Here is a 22,864-nt window from a genome sequence, read left to right as displayed (position 1 = left end):
AAATCTCTGCTTGTACCACCCCCAAAGCCTGAGCTCATTCATGGCTTCGGCCAGCTCCCACCCTTACCACCACAACCCAGACCCTAGGACTCCATGCCACCTGTCCTTTCTCCTCAGGCCTTCTCTGCTGCCTCTGGGAAGAACTTGTTCTGGAATCATTGTTGGGGTCCTACAGAAGGAGGGTCCTAGAGTCATTCAGACAATGTGCTAAAGACGCTGTCCCCATGCATTTTTGCCACAAGAGCTGGGCCCTTGGGAGGGGCAGGGGAGTTAGAGAGAGGGATCTTCTGGGGACGGGAGAGAGAAGTATTAGCCAGCTCTTCTTTAATTCTAGAGTGTGTCCCTTCACCTCCAGAGGAGTTCACAGAGGAGGGGAGCAGGATGAAACCGTCAGCTAAGCTAAGCGTGAGATAGAGGCTCTGTCTCAGAGACTGTGAGGAAAGACTGTGGGATGAAGACTCCTCTATTGCCAAAGGCTGAAAGGGAGGAGGTCAAGTTTTATCAAACCATCCAGAGTCTACATAGTGGAGAGGTTTCGAGGGCCTGAGGTCCCAGAAGTCAGGCCTGGTCCCTTGACAAGTGAATCTGAGAGGTCAGAGTTCAGCATCACTCCTAGACAAGTATCTGCTCATATTCGCACAACGGTAGGGCCCTGAGCTTAGAAACAGGGATACAGAGAGGTAACACAGCAAGAGAAACAGCCCCCATTTACTGGAAATTTCACTTAATACTCTTCAAACCCTGTGAAATACCTTTTATCAACCCCATTTTATGTAGATAAAGAATACCGAGGCTCAAACTGTTTAGGTAACTTGTTCAAAGTCTCCCCAAATAAGTAGGAGACTCCCTACAACTCACCTGCAACTCAACAGGCATATGTCATTCTAAAGTGCTTGGTCCTTGGTGGTCCTGCACAGGGGCTTTGCCTATAGGGGCTGTTTGGTGGACTCCTAAACCTTCATGTCCCAAAAAGCAGTTGACAATCCAAAATATATGAAATGGATTCAAACTGATTCATGCTTGGTTCATTCTAGTGGGGAAGCTGTGGCTCTTTGAGCCCATGGCCTTTCTGGGTGGATACCAGCTGCCTCCCAGATGTGACCTACTCCAGAACCTGCTAAAGTGACCAGGAAAATGCCATTTCCAGAGCAGGAGTCAAAAGAACACCCCAGTATCCAAAGATATTGCAGATCTATGCATAGATGAATTATGCAAGCATTCAAGAAACAAACATGTTTGTTTCTTGAAACCTAGAAGTGACCATTCCAGGTGACATAAGAACCCATTGTGTGTAGTTCACCATAATAAAGAAAAATTAAAAACAACAACAACAACCTATTGAGCTGCTTTGAGCCACTTCAGACGCAAAAGCATTCAAGTGGGCACCAGCCACCCTGACTTCCATCCCACGTGGTTCCAGCCAGGTACTCCCTAAAGGTGAGGCTAGAGCAACACTTGAGAAGAATTACTTTACCTCCTGGGTTTCCAGTCTCCCTCTCTCAAATCCACACACCACAGTCACTCTGAGATGTTGAGGGAGCTCACCTGGGCCTTAGGCAAACCACACATCAGCAAGGAGGGGGAGGGAGGTTTGACTGCAAGTGATGTTTTGTACAGGGTTCTGAGACTTGAGACAAAGCAGCCCAAGGGGATGGGAGCTCTCTCTTCCCTGAAGAGCTGTAGCCCTGAGATAGCTGTCCCTCGGGGCTTTCCAGAATTAGGGCTGAGCACCTGGTGACCATGAGGGCCCTCTGGGGGTTCCTGGTTCTATGATAAATGGTCCCAGACTGGGTAACATGTCTGTGACTCGGTGGGTTGGCTTTTTATGAATGTTTTCTATCATATTAACAGATTTTCTGTTGTTGACCCATCCTGGGACAAACCCGAGTTGATTGTGATAAAACAAACAAACAAACAAAAAACAAGTAAAAACTTTAACGTACTATTAGATTCAACGTGCTAGTTTTATTTAGGATTTTCACATTTATGTTCAAAAGTGAGACTGGTTCAAATTTCCCTTTTCTTGTACTATTATCTGGTTAGAGAATCAAGGTCATACTTCCTTCATAAAATGCGTTTGCTGTCTCTCCTCCCTCTTTCCTCCATTTTTAATTCTTTGAGAGTGGAATAATATTTGTAATGGGCTTTGGATCTTATAAGTACACATCCCCCAGAGTCTGCCTGCTCAGCAGGGGACTTGGTACAGACAAGAAGACACATAACTCTGTTCCTTGTTTATAGTCCGTGTTGGCTTATATATGGTGCTTTTGTTGTTTCTGGGATTTCTCTGCTGGGAGCTAGGCATTTCCTTGAGGAAGTAGGCATGAGAGGTGAAGGGAAATCCTGGGCTCAGGACAGGAGAGCTGTGCTGAGGGGAGGGAGCCCAGAGCCTGGTGCCCCTGCACCCACCACAGCCACCTGTGCTGCCTGGGCCAGGCTCCTGCAAAGCCCCCAGCTGGAGCTCAGCCTGACTCTCCCCATGCAGGCACCATGTTCCGTAAGAAAAAGAAGAAACGCCCCGAGATCTCAGCCCCACAGAACTTCCAGCACCGTGTGCACACCTCCTTTGACCCTAAAGAAGGCAAGTTCGTGGGCCTCCCCCCACAATGGCAGAACATCCTGGACACACTTCGGCGGCCCAAGCCTGTGGTGGACCCTTCACGCATCACACGGGTGCAGCTCCAGCCCATGAAGGTAAGGTGGGCAGCGGGAATGGCATGGCCAAGTTCAGCCTCTTGCACTTCTTGGTGCCTGGCCAGACCACAAAGGCGCCTGGAGGAACCACCTAATCACCAGCTATCAATTAGCTGCTGTTTTCACTCCCTGCTAATCAGCCTCTCATTTCTCCCTGGGTGACCCAGGGAGGAGGAGCCTGGGGAGTCCCTCTCTGCAGCGCTGTAGGGTTGCCAGATTTAGCAAATAAAAATACAGGATGCCCAATAACATTTGAATTGCAGATAGCAACAAATAATCTTTTGGTATTAAGTGTGCCCATGCAACTTTTGGACCTGCAGCCCCTGTATGCCTGCAGGGTTTAGTTGTATGAGTTGAGAAGGGTGGGTCCAACGGCCTGGTAGGGGAGGAGGTCAGGGCCCTGTGAGGGACTGGAGGCCACAAAAGCAGTGCGTGTGGAGGAGAGCCCTGGACTGGTCTCTGCCTCCTCAGAGAGCTCTATGCATCTCCCAGAAGGCCACAGACAGAGCTGAAGAATGGCAGCGGGCCCCAGGTGGGGTCTGGAGGCCCCCTCCCGCACCTCCTCATTTCTCCAAATTCAGCTGCCCACACCATTTGGCATGCTGGATTATTACCCCGTGGTTACTCACCTGTGTGCCTGGCTGGGCTTCAAGCCTCATGAAAATGGGCCTTTTCCCTGTATTCCCACACCAGCACAGGCCTGACCTGCCATGGGCCCTGGTAAATGACTGAAAAATTAAGGAATGGATAGATAACACTACAAGCAAGGTCCTTATGTGTTCCTCCCTAAGGCACCCCTGGGAAGGCCCTCTGACCTGGTCCCACGCCACCCCTCCATGAACAGGCCACTCATTCATGCTCTTCTCCCCTCCCCTGCAGACAGTGGTGAGGGGCAGCTCTGTGCCCATAGATGGCTACATCTCGGGGCTGCTCAATGACATCCAGAAGTTGTCCGTCATCAGCTCCAACACCTTGCGTGGCCGAAGCCCCACCAGCCGGCGACGGGCACAGTCGCTGGGGCTGCTGGGGGAAGAGCACTGGGCCGCAGACCCGGACATGTACCTGCAGAGCCCCCAGTCTGAGCACACTGACCCCCAAGGCCTCTACCTCAGCTGCAACGGGGGCGCACCAGGAGGCCACAGGCAGATGCCATGGCCGGAGCCTCATAGCCCACGGATCCTGCCCAATGGGCTGGCCACCAAGGCACAGTCCCTGGGCCCTGCAGAGTTCCAGGGTGCCACACAGCGCTACCTGAAGCTGGGCACCTGCCTGCAGAGTTCCCCACCCAGCACCTCGCCCCCCGCAGCCACTGGGAGGCGTGGGACCAAGGCAGCCAGGCATGGATCTGAGGAGGCCCGGCCACAGTCCTGCCTGGTGGGCTCAGCTGCAGGCAAGCCAAGCGGGGAAGGCAGCCCCAGCCCTAAGACCCAGGAGAGCAGCCTTAAGCGCAGGCTGTTCCGAAGCATGTTCCTGTCTACCCCTGCCACGGCCCCTCCCAGCAGCAGCAAGCAGGGCCCTCCACCACAGAGCAAGGTAGGTCAAGGGGATACCCCCTGGGGCACTCTCAGAAGGGCAGGAAGCTGGCCTGGCAGGTGTCCGCTGAGGAGTGCTTGTCAGGGACACAGGCCCTGCCTGGGCTTCCCCACTTAAAGGGTCAGGGTGGGAACAGCATGAGAGAACAAAATAATCAAGAAACCAGCTCAGCCTCGGCTGAGGATTCTACTCTGAACCAACTGAGCCCTTGTGCTCCAAAGGTTTAGCATGTGTCAGAGGTTGCAAGCCAGGTCATTTTCTGGGGGGCCTCTGAGAGGCTTATTCTAAACTCACCTGCCCTCTGGGATGTGTCTGGGTGAACCACACCGGTCGGCAGACACCCCTCTGAAAAAGGAGCATCTTTAAACACAAGCCCAGACCTTCCTCTGTCCCTGGTGCCCAGCAACCCTCGCCCAGACCCCAACAGAGATAGGTGCTCCAGCCCTGAGCAGGACAGGGGCTTTCCCTGCTTTCCTCTTCCCAGACCTTTCTGCCTCCACCCCTCGCTTGCCCTGGTGCTCTCCTGAGGTCGTGCAGAGGCTTCCTGGGCTGCTTCTCCCTGAGGCATTCAGCAATGTTCCCTCTTCTAATGAGGATTCTTTTCTGCCCGGCTGCCTGCCTTCCCTTTTTTTTTTAGTGATGATTGTTTTGTTTAACATTTCTGTAATGATTTAGTCTCGAGTTTGTGTGTCATATGGAAAGCTAGAGCATTGCATTTGCCTGGGTCCGGAAGCAGCAGGAGAGCTGACTCTCGGCCTGTGGGACAGTCTCAAATGCATATATTTTTCTTACAAAAAAGGAAACAGTGAAAAGAGCCCTAATGGTGACGTTTCTTGGCAGTCAGAGAATGATTTTGCTTCTTACATGCCCTATGACACCCTGTCCGTAGTGATAATAACATCCTTTCCCATTTGGTAGATGAGAAGACTGACCCAGAGAGGGTGACAGAGCCCCCAGGGGTCTTAAATGAGTCAGAGAAGGAAGGCATGAGAGGGCCTCTCAGCTCTCGTCTCTTACTCAAGAAGGCTTTGCTATCTTGGCAGCCACTTTTCTCTAGCTCCTTCCTGAGGTACAGGCAGAAATGAGCTTAGGTGGGAGCACGAGGCCTATAAGTCAGACCTAAGAAATAACTGCTGACAGTGGCTCTAGTGATGGAACCTCCCCTCCTTGGAAGAGGACAAGCCTGTATCCTCCTGTCAGTGGTGGCTCAAGTCTGGTCCAGTCTGAACCTGGGTGGGGAGTTTGAGGAGCAGCCTAGACCCTTAATCTTTCCCAGTTACTGCCAGCCTGAGGCACTCAGGGAAGGAGCTGGGTTTTGGCACTCCAGCCCCACACTAGGACAAGGACAGTGGGCTTAGATCCCCCATGGGATGGGGATCTGGGAAACAGATGAGATGTGGCTTGATGTATCTATCCATGTGAGGAACGTGTCTGTGAGCTGAGGTGTTTCTGGAAGGCTGTGCCCCTGAGGAGACATCCTCCAGGAAAACCAAGGTGGGAGCAGCGCAGAGCTCACTGTCAGGGAAGTGAGAACAAGAACTGATCACTCTCTGCCTCTTGGGAGTTCTGTGGGGGTACTTAGCCCCTGGGATGTACTGCTTCTAAGTGGAAACATTTCTAAATTCCCCAAACCAGCAGCCAGCCCTCTGCACCAGGGATTGGGAGAAAGAACGCGTCAGTGCTGATAACTGATCACTCTCTGCCTCTTGGGAGTTCTGTGGAGGTACTTCAGGGATTGGGAGAAAGAACGCGTCAGTGCTGGGCTGGGCACGGACGTGAAGGTTTCTAGGCTCCTGCCAGCACTCCACAGCAGGGCACAGGCCATCCACCCAGCCTCGGTTGGCCTGTCCATGCTGCACATTTTACCGGTTATCTACCAAGGGCCTCTGCTGCTGTGTGTGCAGGGCAAGGCCCTGCTCCTGTGGGGGCAGGTAGGGGCAGATGGTGGTCGCCTTGGGCTTAGAGACGCCACAGTTCCAAATCCAGGGGAGTGCTTTCCTTCTCAGCACTTTGGGCATATGTTTCTTGATAAATACTCTAAGCCGGGCCTCTAAAGGCAAGGCTGAGCTGCTCTGGACCAGGGCTTCTCAACCCTGCACTGTTGACATTTGGATCCTTTGTCGTAGGGGCTGTGCTGTGCATTGTAGGATATTTAGTAGCATCTCTGGCCTCTATCCACTAGATGCTAGTAGCACGCCACTGGAATATCTGAATCCCTCCAGATATTACCAAATGTCCTTTGGAAGGCAGAGTCACCCCCAGTTGCGAACCACAGCTTTAGGCAAATTACAACACAGATGGGAAGCATCCAGCTTGTTCCTCCTCCCTCCCAGGAACTCCCAGATCAAACCAGCAGCCAGCCCTCTGCACCTCAGTGCATCCCAGGGGCTAACCATGGACACTCACAGCAGCTCCCAAGCAGCAGTCGTGCACTGATGCCCTGGGAGGTCAGGTTGCCAATGGCCTAGTGTGCCAGGCGTGGATACAGGAGGGTCTGTGGCCCTAGGGCTCTTGTACTCAGTCCCGGAAGCTTGGCCTGTGGTCACTCACATTGGCTAGAAGGCAAAAGAAGATCTCAAGTCGGGGCAGGGAGGCCAGTGAGGTAAGAGGGTTACATGTTTGGGGAATTTAGAAATGGTTCCACTTAGAAGCAGAAGGGCCAAGTCAGCAGATCTCAAAAATCAACAAACACTGGTTAAGTCCCTACTGTGTACCACGTACTTTATTATATGCCAAGGCTACGTGACACCACTAGGACTATAGCATAGGGGTCAGGGTTCAAGCTGACCAGGGCTGAAGTTTGGCCTTGCCCTTTACAACTTACTGACTTTGGGTAAGTTATTTGACCTCTCTGAGCCTGTTTTCTCATCCACAGATGTGATAACAATAGTTCCCATGGGATAAATAAAATAACCCACAGGGTTATGAGATAATGCATTCAAGGCCCTTGTCAAAGTGGTAAGCCCTCAATAAATGGCTTTATTATTATCATTTTTAATATTATGACATGGCCTCTGCCTTTGAGGAACTTAGGGTATAAGTGCCCCAAGCCCATAGCTGGAGAGCCTGGCTCTGCCAGCCATGGCCCAGGAAGGGAAATGAGGCATCATTATAACTCAGCGTATGACTCTTCTAGTGGCTTCCTGCCCAAGAAGAGGTCTCAGTCACACAAGTAACTCCAGAATTAATTCAGAGCCCATAACAATTCATTAATTCCACCTTTTGTTTCCCCTTTTCCTTTCTTGGTGTGGTTTAGCAAGTTTCATCTGGTCCTTTTCTGTGGTTACATCAAGTTAAAGCTTCCTCCTTGTGGAGGTAGGCAGCAGGGCCAGTGAAGGGACACCTGGGACCCACGCCTGCTGAGGTGAAGACCAAGCCTGGCCCCAGCCTCCCATGCCCTGTGTCCCAGGCCACGTCAGTGCTGTGCTCTCAACTCTGCTGGCAGGGGCGCCTGTGCACATGTGTGACCCTAGGCAAGGCCAGGGACTGCGATGGGGGTGGGAGCCCTAAAGCCTGGGCAGGGGCTACTGAAGAGATTGAAAAGACTCTGGCTGACCCTGGTGGGCCTGAGGCCCAGACTTGGGGTCCCCAAGCCGTCAGCCCAGCCCAAGCTGACTGTTTAAGGAGATTTGCTGGAAGTCCATTCAGCTCTGGGAATCAGGACCAGGAGCCAGTGGGCCCCTAGACAACCACTTTGTGGTGGGTTTTGAGAAGTTCTGAGAAGGCCTCCCAGCAGCCCCTGAAGTGTCCCCTGTTAGGTTATGTAGGACCCTTTCCAGGTGCCTCTTTTAAAAACACATAATCCTGGGCGGAGTCATGTTGCACATTGCCAGCTGCTTGGGGAGAACCCCAAGGATGGGATCATTTCCTGGCAGGGCTGGCCATAGGGCTTGGGCTCAGAAAGGCAAGGAGCCTCGAAGGCTTCCAGGGTGGGACCTGCAGGGCTCCCTGGGGGCCCAGTCTGCCACCCAGCTCCACCTTCCCTCCCTCCCCTTAAGGACAGGCCCTGCCTTCCCTTCCTTGTGGGGGTCGTCAGTCAGGAGTTTCATGTTTGGGAGCAAGCAGAGGTTTTCCTCTGGGGAACCCTTAGAAAACCTCCCCAGGATCCACGGCCCCAACACTTGGTTTGACTGGACCCGCCCTTCTGATCTCAGATCTCTCTGGCACCAGAGCCTCAGCGCAAGGGGAACCTCAGAACCCCAGGATGGAAACATGCCTCTGTGGTCCCCCTTCCGTCTGCATGGGCCCTTGGGTGGGGGAGCCATGGGGGCAAGTGCCCCTGACCCAGATTCCCCAAGCAGCCCCGCAGCAAAGGGAGGGCTGCGTCCCGGTGGTCTCTCTGGGGTCTGGCTGTCAATTACCCACGAAGAAATACCCAACACAAGGACACCCCAGGGACTCTGCTTTCTCTGTCTTCCCAGGAGCAGGCAGAGTGGATGTAGAGAGCTTTCATTTGGTCTGCTCTCCTGGGAACAGTGGGGGCTGATTTCCTAAGCAGGACAATGATTTGGCTTCAGTTCCATTTCAAAATCTTTGCTCATGGCACCTCCCCAGTTTGGTCTGATGCCCTGACCTGCCCGTGTCCAGAGGTCATGGCAGCCACCCGCTGCCTCTGGGCAGGCTGCTCCAAACACTCCCACTGCCAAACCCCCTTCTGTTTTTTTCTCTGTGCAGCCCAACTCCTCATTCCAACCACCACAGAAAGACTCCCCTCCAAGTCTGGTGGCCAAGGCACAGTCCTTGCCCTCAGCCCAGCCCATGGGCACCTTCAGCCCTCTGACCACCTTGGATACCAGCAGCCCCCAGAAGTCCCTCCGCACAGCCCCAGCCACTGGCCCTCCTCCAGGCCGGTCTTCCCCGGCGGGCTCTCCCCGCACCCGGCACGCCCAGATCAGTACCAGCAACCTGTACCTGCCCCAGGACCCTGCAGTGGCCAAGGGTGCCCTAGCTGGTGAGGACACAGGCGTCGTGACGCATGAGCAGTTCAAGGCTGCACTCAGGATGGTGGTGGACCAGGGTGACCCCCGGCTGCTGCTGGACAGCTACGTGAAGATTGGCGAGGGCTCCACAGGCATTGTCTGCCTGGCACGGGAGAAGCATTCTGGCCGCCAAGTGGCTGTCAAGATGATGGACCTCAGGAAGCAGCAGCGCAGGGAGCTGCTCTTTAATGAGGTGGGAGGAGAGGGCAGACATGGGTGGGCATTTGGGATGGGCAGCAGGGACTGCCCAGCACTCAGGCATCTCCGCCTGCCTCCAGGTGGTGATAATGCGGGACTACCAGCACCTCAACGTGGTGGAGATGTACAAGAGCTACCTGGTGGGCGAGGAGCTGTGGGTGCTTATGGAGTTCCTGCAGGGTGGGGCCCTCACGGACATCATCTCCCAAGTCAGGTAGGCAGCTGGAGCGCTGGGCCCCGAGTGCTGGCTGCACCTGCCATTGCCCTGGCAAGGGTATCAGGCAGCCTCGGGCCCAGCAGACTTGGGGGGCGGGGGCGGCTATCAGATTGTCTTGAGTACCCCCTGTCTGTTTGGATTAAGAGACCCAGGGGTCTCAAGGGAGTGGGAGGCAGGTGGTTGTCAGCCTAGGCTTAGGCCCTTTCCCACCAGGGCTCTGTCCTGACTGTACTCCCCTACACATTGCCCAGAAGCCGTGGGGCCAGGTAGCAGGATACCTACTTTCCCAGCCCATCTGCCCTGCAGCTCAGCCACAGCTAATATTCTCTTCCTCCGGTGACCCCACCTTCCTGTCCAGGCTGAACGAGGAGCAGATCGCCACTGTGTGTGAGGCTGTGTTGCAGGCCCTGGCTTACCTGCATGCCCAGGGTGTCATCCACCGGGACATCAAGAGTGACTCCATCCTGCTGACCCTCGATGGCAGGGTAGAGCCTTTCCCACCCTGACACACCCATGCCCCCACTCCCCTGCTCCCAGCATGGCTCCTCCTCCTAGTTCACCATTCACTCCACTTTGTCCCTCTCACCCCAACCCCAGGTGAAACTCTCGGATTTTGGATTCTGTGCTCAGATCAGCAAAGACGTCCCTAAGAGGAAGTCCCTGGTGGGAACTCCCTACTGGATGGCTCCTGAAGTGATCTCTAGGTCTCTGTATGCAACCGAGGTAACCGTTCTCTCCATCCCCGAGTCCTCCTAGGCGAGGCTTGGGAACACATGACTCTTCCACTTTTGACCCTCTCCAGAGGCCCCCTCCCACCAAAAATAGCCCCAGTTCTCAGGTGTTCACTTAGTCTATATCCTACCCCACTGCTCACTGTCGCTTCTTAGATGGGTCTACTCTTGCCTATGACTTTATGCCACAAATTGGTCCCTAAAATGCACCCCCCCCAGCTCAAGAGCAGGGTGGGATATGGCTAGGCTTCCCCACGTGTGATGGCCTTTCTCAGAGAGTGGCTGACAGCAGTGTCTCTAGTCAATGGTCACTCAGGTAGGAAGTAACAGCACAGGGTAGGTGACCAGGAAAGCCAACTTACCAAGGACAACTGAGACCAACTGCTCCCCTCCCCCTGCAGCACGCTGCTACCAAGAGGCCAGTGGAGTCAGGGGCATTCTCCTCCTGCAGGTGGATATCTGGTCTCTAGGCATCATGGTGATTGAGATGGTGGACGGGGAGCCACCCTACTTCAGCGACTCCCCAGTGCAAGCCATGAAGAGGCTCCGGGACAGCCCCCCACCCAAGCTGAAAAATTCTCACAAGGTCAGTCGGTGTACAAGGTGTGACAACACGGACCCCATTTTTCCTGAGGCTCAGAGGACCAGAGCCTGGGCTCCCAGACCCAGTTGCTCCCTTTCACAGAAGCCAGAGGGTCTGGGCTCCTCGAAAAGGCTCCTCTTTCTCCACACAAAACCTGTACCTGGGTGTGGAGCCACGTCTACGTACAACTCCCAGTGTCGCTCCGACAAGTTTCCACCTGCAAGTGATTGACGAGAGCACAAGAGAAGTGAAAGCAAGACTGCCAAGAATCTGATGTTCTGGGGTGGAATCTAGAGAAGCTAACTGAGCAGGAACTTCTCCACCCCATCTGTCAGCTACACCATGGCACGGTGTTCTCCGTCTATCACTGTGTTTGGCTTGTCCTCCATCAATGCATATCCTGACCACATTTGAGCTGGTTTCCCCCCTTAAAACGTGTGTGTGTGTGTGTGTGTGTGTGTGTGTGTGTGTGTGTGTGTGTGTGTGTGTAACCTTTTCTGCCAAACCCAAACCAGCAGGCCTTACCTGTGGATACCCCCAGGTCAGCAGAGGGTTGCAAAACAGCACTGCCATCTGCTGGCAAGAGTGAGAAATGTCCCAGAGGGTTGAAGCCCAGTCCCTAAGTGGCAAAATAGTTTTGTGGCCCCAACACATGGGGATGGGAAGACAGACAGAAAACATCTTCAGAGACAATTAGTCCTTGGAGACACTGTGGACCCCAAGATTTTCATATAGGGGAGATTTTCAATTGACTAATTCTCCAGAGGATGTAGCCTTCTGTAACAGCCAAAGAGTCAGCCTCATCCTAAGATATTGGTTCAAAATGAACCAAGATAAGCCCTTGACTTAGACTCTGAAGCTTACAGCAATAAAATCTTCTTATTTTCAGGTCCTACCTTGTTCTTTTGTATTTTAAAAAACACTTCTTCACCCCTGACCTCTTTTTTGTCTCCACTAAAGCCCCATGAGGCAGACAGGGCAAGCACATCTTATCATTCGCCCATTTCACAGATGAGAAAACTGAGGTCTAGAGAAAATTGCAACTTTGCCAAGATCAGGTATAGACCCAAGACTGGATCACTGATACAAATCTCATGCCCCTTCACACAGAGCTGCAGAGCCTAAACGCTGAGAGCTCAGAGAAGCGGGGTGTAGAATGGGCTGTATTAGAAGCTCAGCTCCCCAATGCTCAGGAACACCCCTTAGAGATGAACTGGCCACTTTCCCTGGACTGATGCTGACCTTCTTTACCTACCTACCTGATAATCCAAGGGACGAATGAGGGAGGAACCAGGAAGTAAGAAAAGAGAGAATTTAAGACTTTCAAATGATGGTGGGACCAGGCAGATGTATCACCCCAAAGTGACTACAAACTGTGGCTTCATCTCACTGCCCTGTCTCCACAGGTCTCCCCAGTGCTGCGAGACTTCCTGGAACGGATGTTGGTGCGAGACCCCCAGGAGAGAGCCACGGCCCAAGAGCTCCTGGACCATCCCTTCCTGCTGCAGACAGGGCTACCCGAGTGCCTGGTGCCCCTGATCCAGCTCTACCGCAAGCAGACCTCCACCTGCTGAGCCTATCCCTAGAGCGAGCCTGTCACCTGTGCCCACAGGCAGGGGACACTGGGCAACCAGCTTGTTGGCAGGGACTGCCTGCCTCATTTTCTCAGTATTCTCTCCAAAGATTGAATGTGAAGCCCCACCTCTGCCCTCCTGCCCCTCAGCCCACTGGGCCAGGCCGGACCTGCCCCTCAGAATCTCTCCCCTCCAAGAGAGTCCCCAGTTGCCTTTGGGATGATGGAGACCCCTTCTTCAGAATGACCCTTTGTTATTTGCACAGGGATATTTCCAAGAAACACCGAGACCAGCACTTCCGGCCACTGTGGCCAACACAGCAGAAAAGGCTGCTGTGGTTTTTTAAAGGCAGTTGTACACTAGCATCTCAGGCCACCCAAGAGTGCAGAATGCCTGTCTTCACCAGGATACTTCCTGTTCTCAGCTCCACCAAACCCTGGGGTCTCAAGAGGGCCATAGAGAAGGTTTTTATTGCCTGAATCCATCTTCTTCTTTTGTGTCTGACTTCCTGAAGGCACGGTCCCACTTGCACCTGCTTCCTGACCCACCTGCACTGATGACACGCAACACTCTCATGCACAGCCTGCTCATAAGCCATGGAAGGCCACGGGAGGAGGAGGGGCATTTTTTGAGTGAAAGAAAAATAATTGGGTTGGTGGCAAAGGTGGTGTCACTTTATAGGAGGCACATGCTCGTGTGAGTGTGTGTGTGTGTGTGTGTGTGCGCGCGTGTGTGTGTGTAAATGGAGGAAGGTCACCCCGACAGCCTGGCCCCTTCAGTAAGGCTTCCCCATCCTCTCTCCCACTAAGTTCTGCTCTGAAGAGACCTGCTTTCTTGGCCTGGATTCCCACCTTTTAAGTCTCATGATGCTACCTGACCAGCGAAGAGGTCTGTATTGAGTCTGATGCATCCTGCGGACTGGGCAGGTCCCAAGTTTCTCCTGTATTGTGTGGTCTGAGAGTCCGAGACCATAAGGGGGAGGAAACAAACTTTGTTTTACTTGTGAGCTTCATCTCAATAACCAGGTCATCAGGGACCCTTTCTTTTCAAAATCCTGGTCTGGGGGAGGTAAACCAGCTCCAGGGGTTCCATCATGTCAAAAGAATGGGCACCCCATTTGTGCAAACCTTCTGCCCCTAGCAGCTTCCTCAGACACCTGTTTCCTTGTCCTCCTTCCTTCCCTGCCTTCAGGGCTGTTATGACACAAGGAAGCCCAGGGAAGAACTCTAGGTGTCTGGACCCCATGTAGATCATATTTTTAGATTCCTCTACTCCCTAGTGGCCTGCTTTAGGGCAAAACAAAACGGAACAAAAAACTGCAAGGACTTTTTTTTTAAGGGTCAGAGTTTTAAAAACAAAAGCACCTTCCCTAGAAACTTTTGTGAATTGTTTGCACTTGTGCCTGTTTTAAATTAAACTGAGTGTTCAAAACCTCTGGACTTCCTATTGTTTCTAGGAGTGAAGGCAGGGTGTCTGGTGCAGCCCCTCCTCCTCCTCAGCATGAGCTCTCAGTGGCCACTCTAGTCCACCAACTCCCTGGTGGTGTGTGGGCCGAAAATGAGAGCAGAGAAGGAGGGAAACAGGAAGCGAAAGGCCCTTGGGACTGAAAGAGCTGAGAAATAGACAGGGTTCCTTTCCAGGGGAGAAGAACCCAGCCAGGAAAGCCAGGGCCATGCGTTTTGCTTGCTGGCGCCAAATGGGCTCTGGGGGCAGCCACCTGGGCTGATGGCCACTTTCTGCAGCAGCTTCTGCCTTCTTCTGTTCACTTCTCACTCCCTAGAAAGTCAGAAACTGCTCTCCTCGAGCTGTCCATAGGAAGGGTCCTGGAACTGAGGGAGACAGGAGTTGTGCAAGAGCAGTGCAGTGGCTGGAAATCAAGAAACCTGGGTTCTAGTCCTGGGGGTGGGGAGGTGGATGAAATTATCTTTAAACTTTTAGCTGTGACACTGATCCCATTACTTCCTTCCTGAGAGCTCATTCTACCGCCTAACCCAGGGCTCACTGAAACCTTTTAATGAGAAGCAAGGAGTCATAGCAGACCTTCTGCTCCCCAAAGCATTCACACCTAGACAGCTGCCCTTGTCCGAGGGCCCCAGTCCCACTAGCTCAGTCAGAAACAGCACCTGAGTCTTACCTTCTGGATGGGCAGAGATGGAAGCTGAAGGAAAGTGGAACCTTTGCAGGAAGCAAGTGCACCTTTCCACCTCTCCAAAGAGATCCCGGAGTCAGGAGTGGTTGATAAGGCAAAGAGAGGCCAGTTCTTGTAACTGAACAATACTGAATTTATTAACTATTCTTTTGCATTCTAATAGTCCTTCCACCACACAGTGTCATTCCAAAAGCGTATGCATATGTCAGTCAGCCTCACACAGACCAGTTTCGAGTTTGATCTTAGAGTACCAAGCTCCAGTGGCATGGATGACTCTTCACCACGATGAAAGCAACAAGAGTTGGAAAAGCAAAATGTTTAGAAAAGTCTCTTGTAAAGTGGAGAGAGCTAGAGAGGATGCCAGCCCCGACACCCTGAGGCTGACAATGAGAGGAAGTTCAGGAGACTGAAATATGGTGAAACATATAAGTTCTGCACAGAGCTGGGCCTGGTAAGAAATCTGCAAGAACAGCAAATCAGTCGAACACACAATTCAGTTCAAACAGGAAAGATCTGCTGTGGTTTTTTAGAAACGTCGCTTTCAACCACCAAGCCCTTGACAACTCCATAGAGAGGAGCCCTCATGGTTGCTTATCCAGTAAAGAGGGAACAAGGTGACATTCAACCAGAAAGTCCCATGTCAGCGACACTTGAAAGATAACACCTTCAACACAATGAGCAACCCAGACCTGAAGAAGCCAAAATCCTGATATTCTTACACCATTAAAAACTTCACGAAAATTAAACACAGTTGGAAAGGGAATAAGTGAGCAAGCAAGGATCAGAAAAAAGGAGTTTGCACTTGGGATATCCAATTATCCCCCATCCCACCCCAGATCCTCTCCCTCTGGCTTTTCAGGCGCTTCTGTATTCTTTACCCATCACCCAGAAAGTGGAACTAAGGGGAGGCAGATGTTTGAGGAGAAAGGAGTGGGGGAAGGGCAAAACACCCCAGAAACGAAAGCAAAGCTCATCAGAAGAAAACGGTGCATAATTAGTAGGTCCCAAGGTTCAGAAATCATAAGGGAAGGGTTGGGAGCTCCAGTTTTTCAGAAGACAGCAGGATCTCTCAGGACACAGAGTCTTGGAAGATCTTGAGGTCCTTAGTGAAAGGTCTGGGTTCCCGCTACTCCAAATGTGAATTTTTTGTTCATTGTCCCTCACTTCACTGCTGTGAAATGACTTCAAGTATCAGGATTTAATACACTACAAGAGTTAGAGGATTCCATGGGTAAGTGCACACGGAGAAATAAATACACAGCAGAGATCTCAAAAAACGAAAGTCCGAACTCCGAGCCAGGGCTCAGCGAGGAAATCGCAGTACTGCCACCAGGGGGCACCAGAGATCACGTCCAGTGTGAGGGCCCTAACGGCCTCGCGGGCCTGGAAGGGTGGAAGGATTTGGGGAGGTGTCTGACACCTACCTACACCAGGCGCACTCCTGATCACCCACCCCTCACCACTAGGCCCAATTTCTCAGCACAGGTCATTCTCTCTCTGGGCAGTTCTCTTATTGTTACTAGTGAGAAACCTTCTGTTCTGCCAAGAGGGATAGATTGACGTCTTGGAAAGACCCCAATGCAAGTGGGTAAGGGATGCACGTTCAGCCTTCGGGGTTTACAGAAAGAGCCCCCACGCACGGCCACCCCACGAACTGGGCACATATACACGTGCCAGCGCTTCCGCAGGGTCCTAGGGCACGCGATTTGCCAGACCCGCTAGTTCCCCCTCCCTAGGCCCGCACAAAGAAGGGGGCGGGGAGGGTGGGAACGAAAGACCCGGCCGGGAAAGGGCCTTTAACCACTTCTCTGCGGTTGCCTCTGACTCACTAATCTGCCCAGTAATGAAGCAGGGCCGGGCCTGCATCCCACGCGTTGGGGCAGAGGCGGGGGTCCTTGGTCTCGACCTCTAGCATCCATCATCCGCCCTGCCCTCCATTAACGACCCAGCAAGATGCAGGAGCCATTTAACAGCCCCCTCCCAGCTCTCCCCGGAGTTTGATGTAATTTAAACCCGGACCTGGTGCTCGTGTGGGCTTCCGACTCCCGCGCGCCGCCGTTTAACGTGGCAAACACTTCAGTCAATTATCCCCCTCGCGGAGCTTCTATTTAAAGAGACATTGTCAGGTTCTTAAGCCTCAGATCAGACCTGCTGCTTTCTGCTTCATATACAAAGACTCAAAACACGAGTTCTTTGAGGATTGGAAGAAATACAATTAAGCAAAGCCTTCGCAACGGTTCCACCCTGCAGGAGCACCCACGTGCGGGATGGAGGAGCTGGGAGGCAGTTGGGGTGGGGGAAGTGCTAAGTCCTTTCCATTTCATGCCTCTGAGAGTGAGAGGAAGAAAGGGTGGGCCAGGAGGGGTGAGACCTTAAAGGTGGAACTCAAATACAACTGAGCCCTGGAGTGGGCTGAGTAGGGGCTGGGGTGGGACAATGACCACACATTGTCAATGAAGTTGAATCATGATGGGCCTGGGGCAGAGGTCAAAGGAGCTGGAATTACCAGAATCTGGTCAATGGACAACTGACATTCAACACAGGGGTCTCTGCCACATCCAAAATATGCAATCATTGTCTTGAGGCAGGAGTTTATGCCCAGAAAAACTTAACCTCGATTCCTTCCTAATCAGCCCTTCTGTCCAGAAAGGATCTGAGGCCCATCTCCGTGCTCCCTTTCTCCAACACTTAAGGGAAAGGGAGACTTAGGTCATGTGTGGCATTATTGTCAGCATCACTGGGAGGGAAGTGGGGATAGGTTCTTGTTCTGCAGGTCACTCTTCTGCCTGCCTGGCTGCCTGGGTGTTGGAACCCCCTCCCCCAAAAGAGACCTGACAGGAGCCAGCCCCGACTGGGGACTGAGCCTTAGGCAGAGGAAAGGGAGACCATGTTCTTGGCTAGAAGGCTGTATGTAGTCCATGGAACCAGGTCTTCTAATCCTCCCCTTCCAGGATAAAAAAAGCAGGCTGTGGGGAAGGTGAGAGACTTAGGTAGGAAACACCAAAAATTCCAGCAAGCACAAAAAATAAATAATAGGGGTCTCTTTCAGAGACAGGACAACTCGCCTCAGCAGTGGGGACAGGTTCTGGGATCACAGCGGAGAGGGAAAGTGCCAGGAAAGTGAGGGACCCGGAAGAAAGAGAGAAATCCCAGTGGAGCAGAGACAGGAAGGTGCAGGGAACAGGGCTCATTCTGGACACTATTTACCGCTGAGCGTGCAGCACCACGGCCTCCGTGTCTGCTTGCCACGGCTGGGGCCCAGGCACCGAGTGAGGCAGAGCGTTGGCCTCTAACTCCAGGCTGCTCTCGGGCCCTGGCGCCTCTCCGACCAAGCTGGGGATGTCTGGGGCTGTGGAGCGTCGGCGCAAACCCAAGCGGCCAGAGCTCAGGCCGCCCTCGGGGTGGGGGCTAAGGCCGATGGAGGCTTGCACTAAGGTTGGGGGCGATCCTTCCAGCACCTCATGAGAACGCCACCGCCCGGTCCCCGAAGACTGGGGTGAGTGTGGTCGGGCCATCAGGGCTCCCGCCCGCAGTCGAGCCGCTTCCTCTTCGGTCACTGCACCCAGAGCCAGACTCATGCTCCGGCCCAGCTCCGGCCGCTCGCTGCCCTGTGCCCGGTGCCGGCCCAAGCTCTTGCCCCCTGAGCCAGCCTCGCTGCCATGACCATGGCCTCCGGCAGCTCGCGCAAAACGTGCTAGGAGAGGCCGCGGTAGGCGGCGGGGGCTGGGTCGTCGGCGCTCCGGGCTGGGCGCAGGAGCTGGACGACCAGGTGGGCTGTCGGAGTTGGAGCCCCGGGCCGCAGCGGCGGCTGCTGCGCGGCCCCAGGGCCCAGTGAGGGCCTGCACGCAGGTTCCGTGGCCGCGGGCGGCGGCCAGCTGCAGAGCCGTAAGGCCCGCGCGGTTGGTGCGGTCGAGGCGCAAGCCGAGGCGGCGGAAAGAACGCACCAGGAACTCGAGCACCGCCCCATGACCGCACGCCGCCGCCCACATCACTGGACTGTTGCCGGAGGAGTCGGCTGCCTCGGGGTCACCGCTGAACTGCACCAGCAGCTGCACCGCGTCCAGGTGGCCGCGCTCGCACGCCAGGCTGAGTGCCGTGCGGCCGCGCTCGTCGCGAAGGTTCACGGCTGCACCCTGCTCCAGCAGTAGTCGCACGAAGCGCGCGCGCAGTGCGGGGTCCGGCAGCCCCACCGCCACCATGAGCGGCGTGCGGCCCTGCTCCGCGCGGCAGTCGATGATACTGCGGTCCAGCGCATCAAGCACGAAGCGGGCCAGATGCACTTTGCCAGCCTGCATGGCCTCCAGGAATGTGCGCGTACCCGCTCGGGGGCACAGGTCCTTGGGCTTGAGCATGACCCCGGCTGCCGCGCCTAGGCGGCCCGGCAGCTCCGCACGGGGGCGCCCCTGTTCCAGTGCCCCACCGAGCTCTGGACCCCTCCGGTGCTCTGGCGTGGCTTTCTCCGCGTTGGGCGGCCGCAGCCGAGGGTCCTGAGCTTCCCACTCTTGTACCCCGGCGGCTCCCGCTGCCCTGCCGCTCCTGGGCCGCACGCCTGGCGTCTCGCTGCTCCTTTCCTGGGCTTTCCGCCTGCCTGGAGGTGTAGGTTGCTCTCTATTCCGCGCTCCGCGTCTGGCCCGCCACGAGACGACGGGAGCCGAAGCCTGGCCCCCTCCTGACTCTCCCGCTGCTTTCCCCGTGTCCAGCGCCCCTCAGTCCCTCGTAACCTGGAGCCTCGCCACTCACCCGCACCCGGGGCAGCCCCCGCTCCCCTGCTGAGACGGTGGCACCCGCCTTGCGAGCCTGCCTCCAGCCCTGGCGGGGCGCGCCGCTCCTCAAGCTGCTGGCGCCGCTCCTCCGCCTCCTCCCCTCTCGCGGGGGCCGGGCCACGCCGGGGCGCTTGCTCCTTACTTGAGGGGCTCAGCGGCGCGGGAGCCGCCGCCCGCCTGGATACCCGGCTTTATAGCCTCAGGGGTCTCCATGGCAATGGCTGCCCTGGAAGCAGGTTAAGCCGTCAAGGTAGAAACGGACCGGGCGGGGAAGACCGCCCCTGACCCCCTACTCCTTCGTGGGCCTCGATGTTGGGGAGCGGCTCCTCCTCTGCGCTCCCCTGGGGTTGCTGCGGCAGTTGCGGGGCGGGGGCAGGGGTTCCTCGCTGCGGACCACATGCACCCGACCTCGCCAATCCCAAAGTCACAGTCTTCTCTCCTCGCCCTCCGCCCCCATCGTAGTCGGGGTCCTAGGCTCTTTAGGAACTGACAGGACCTCGGGTCCGTCGGGGAAGACCGAGGGCTATCCCCAGCCGTCCGGATGGAAGGAAATGGGATCCCATGAGGGTGGAAACTGGACCGTAAATTAGCTAAGGGTAGCGGCGAAAGGCAGGCTGGGAGTAATTGGGGGGAGGGGGGTACCTGCGCTGCGCGCGGGGTGGGGGCTCGCAGTCTGACTGGGAACTGCCACTCGAAGTGTAGCGAAGCAGGCACTCACACACAGTTGTTCCTCCGCACAGGCTCACTCGGAGCGGGGGTGGGGAAGAGTGCGCTCTCCAATCTCAGACGTCTCCAACCCCGACAACACGCTCGCCTGCCAGCTCCCAGTGGCTGACGAGCAGGAGGAGCAGACACGCGGCGGCCGGCGGCGGCTGGAATGGGCGCCTTAGGATCCCGGAGTGCTGCCGCCGTGTTAGCAACTCCCCGGCGCCGTCTCCCCGCTGCTTCAGAACCGACAGCCACCGGGAAAGAGCAAAGAACGAGGGACACACGCTAGGCTCCCCCCAGTCTCCATCTTACTCTTGAGCACAAAACTAACCCGAGACCACACGTCTCTGACCTTGACCACTAGCTGACCCCTTAGGAGAGGAAGGAGAAGAAGGGAGCTAGAGTCGATAGGGTGTGCGGAAACCACCGCATCCAGTCTTCCTCTGGCCGGACTGCTCGGGCCTGGGGCGGGGGGAGGGGGCTCAGGCTTCGGGTGAGGGGGATTAGGGCGCCTCAGAACAGAAGGGAGGTGGGAGGGTGTGTAGGGTTTGAATGATATTTGTAAAGTAAGAACCGAGTCAGGTATCAACTACAGTATTTACTGAGACTTTTCGTGAGCTAGGTATTATCTTCCCAGCTGTGGGAAATACAGAAGCAGAAGTACAATTGTGGATGGAAAAGACCTCCCCTCTCAAGTGGGAATTCAGGACCAGGACATAAAAAGTGGGGATTATCACCTGAGAACCTAATACATCTGTTAAATACAAACCAAGACAGTCCTTAGAGAAAAAGGTGGAGTTGTGGGGAGTGGAGGGCTCTGGGTGTTCCAAGGATAGGGCTTCTGAGGTGGTCTTCTACAATGTGTGGGATGCGATCTGGCTGCTGAGAAACAAGGAGGACACTTCAGACAGCTTAAGGAGGCAAGAGGATGGATGGAGGAAAAATACCTTTAAGGGACAGCGTTGAGGGCTGCTTTAAGGGGTCCTTTCCTATGAAAGACAGGAAATTAAGGGAAGAATGAAAGTGACAAGAAGCATTGCAGCAGGAGCTGCCTGGAGAAAGGCATGGGGCAAAGAGAGGATTTTCCTCTAGGAAGAAGACCATGGCTGAGTAGCAAAGTGGGCGCATCGCCCTGAACCCTGAACTTTTGCCTCTCTCCAGCTCCCAGGCTCCAGGGATGGCCACCTGCATGGGGCCCAACTATGGAGCAAGATGATGCCCCTCTGTTCTGAGGGATCATGTGATGTATACTCATGCACATTGTGAAGCCTCTCTTTTTCTCTTTGCGTTTTTCAACCCTAACCCTCTGCTCAGGGCTCTGCCAATTTCACATGGTGTCACAGAAAGGGTACAGTATTTGACATCAGAGTTAAGTCCCAGCTTGAAAGCATTTACTAGCAGTGTGACTCCAGGCCCGCATATTCCCACCTGCAAAATGAAGCAGTAATACTACCCTGCCTGCTTCACTCAGGATCGCACTAGAGTGTCAGGGAAAGAACTGCACAGTTATTCAGCCTGCAGAAAACCCAATCTGGCCCCTAGACCTGGGGTCCCCTCTTGCATGTTGCCCAGGAGTGGGTATAGACTCTCTACCTCATCTACAGCCCAGTAAGGACTCAGGAATGCTCTCCCTTTTTACTCAGCTGAAGAAAGACTTTTCTTCCCTTCATGACTCAATTCCCTTTTCTCCAGCATGAGAAAAATTGCTTTGTTTCCTTCTTTCTCTGTTTACAAGGTCAAGGGAGAGGGTACCCCTGAAACCTGTGTGACAGGCCATCCCACAGCCAGACAATGACACCCCCCAGGTGGAGGAGAGAAGCAGCAGGAACTCTCATTGGACACTTCCTCGGTCCTAAAGAGCCATGCCTCCTCCCCGCTGAGCCTCCTTGAGATAACTCTGCCTCACTTATGTCCCTGTTCCCTGTGGAGGGTGGAAACAGTTCCAGAGAAGAAGAGATGCTGGGGCAGGTCCCTTTCAGGGCCTTGTTCTGGTCTGTCAGAGAGCCCTGTGCTGGATGCTCTTTGAAAGGAGGAGCTGGCTCCATTTGCCCCAGCTGGCCTTGCCAATCCAGCCAGGCCTGTGGTGGTGGGATTGTGGGGAGGGGGTGCTAGGTCTCAGGCCCTGAAGCCTTTGCTCTGAGTTCCCTATGGCCTCAGTATGTTCTGAACAGAAAAGAAATAGCAAAGCTGAAAAAAAGCTCAGACTTTGCTGCAGAGCACAGAGGCACCAACAGCCATAATTAGAAGCTGTCGCTTAGGGAGCTGGAGGCTGACAAGAGATAGAGCCTAGGCAGGCAGGGGGCAGAAAGGCACTCCACTCTCCTCCCCTCCCACCCGCTGAGCCTCTCCCACTGTGGGCCCCAGGCTGGCAAAAGGGCTTCCTCCCAGAGGCGCCTCAGGTCTGCAGTCTGTCACTCTGTCTGCTGCTGCCCCCCTACAGTCCCCCTTCTTTCCTCAAGTGTCACCAACCCCCTCACCCTGTCACGTTGCACCAGCTCAGCTGGGTTGGGCCTGGCGGCACGTGGCTGGGAGATCCAGAGAGCTAGGGGAGGGGGGTTGCCAAGGGGAGGTGCAGGGGGTGGGTGAGTCAGCAGGGGACTCTGACATCTGAATCAGCAGTGAGATTGGGAAGGGGGTAGGGGACCCTTCTCTTATGCAAAACGTAAAACTGAGGCATAACTAGTGGACAGGAAACTTGCCCCAGCCCCATAGATATGCCACGCAGATGGAACCCA

The 22,864-nt window shown here is 54.7% G+C and overlaps 2 protein-coding genes across 2 annotated transcripts in view; one reads left to right on the top strand and one right to left on the bottom strand.

Annotated features, from left to right (window-relative positions):
• The window catches only part of PAK6 (p21 (RAC1) activated kinase 6), a 34,257-nt gene extending 20,332 nt beyond the window's left edge, over window positions 1-13,925 (top strand). The window contains exons 3-10 of the mRNA XM_006920496.3: window positions 2,486-2,694; window positions 3,574-4,227; window positions 8,902-9,399; window positions 9,485-9,618; window positions 9,980-10,106; window positions 10,219-10,344; window positions 10,804-10,938; window positions 12,342-13,925. Coding sequence (XP_006920558.1) covers window positions 2,491-2,694; window positions 3,574-4,227; window positions 8,902-9,399; window positions 9,485-9,618; window positions 9,980-10,106; window positions 10,219-10,344; window positions 10,804-10,938; window positions 12,342-12,509 — 2,046 coding nt within the window. The 5' untranslated portion in view covers window positions 2,486-2,490 and the 3' untranslated portion in view covers window positions 12,510-13,925. The remainder of the gene's footprint in view (window positions 1-2,485; window positions 2,695-3,573; window positions 4,228-8,901; window positions 9,400-9,484; window positions 9,619-9,979; window positions 10,107-10,218; window positions 10,345-10,803; window positions 10,939-12,341) is intronic.
• Window positions 13,926-17,368: 3,443 nt separating this feature from the next.
• ANKRD63 (ankyrin repeat domain 63) lies at window positions 17,369-19,010 on the bottom strand. Its single transcript, XM_006920495.2, has one exon. The coding sequence runs from the start codon at window positions 19,008-19,010 to the stop codon at window positions 17,862-17,864; it is 1,149 nt and encodes a 382-aa protein (XP_006920557.1). The 3' UTR covers window positions 17,369-17,861.
• Window positions 19,011-22,864: the final 3,854 nt, after the last annotated feature.

Source organism: Pteropus alecto, unplaced genomic scaffold (assembly GCF_000325575.1).
Source record: "Pteropus alecto unplaced genomic scaffold, ASM32557v1 scaffold86, whole genome shotgun sequence".
NCBI classification, from domain to species: domain Eukaryota; kingdom Metazoa; phylum Chordata; class Mammalia; order Chiroptera; family Pteropodidae; genus Pteropus; species Pteropus alecto.
This window is presented reverse-complemented; position numbering and strand designations above follow the sequence as displayed.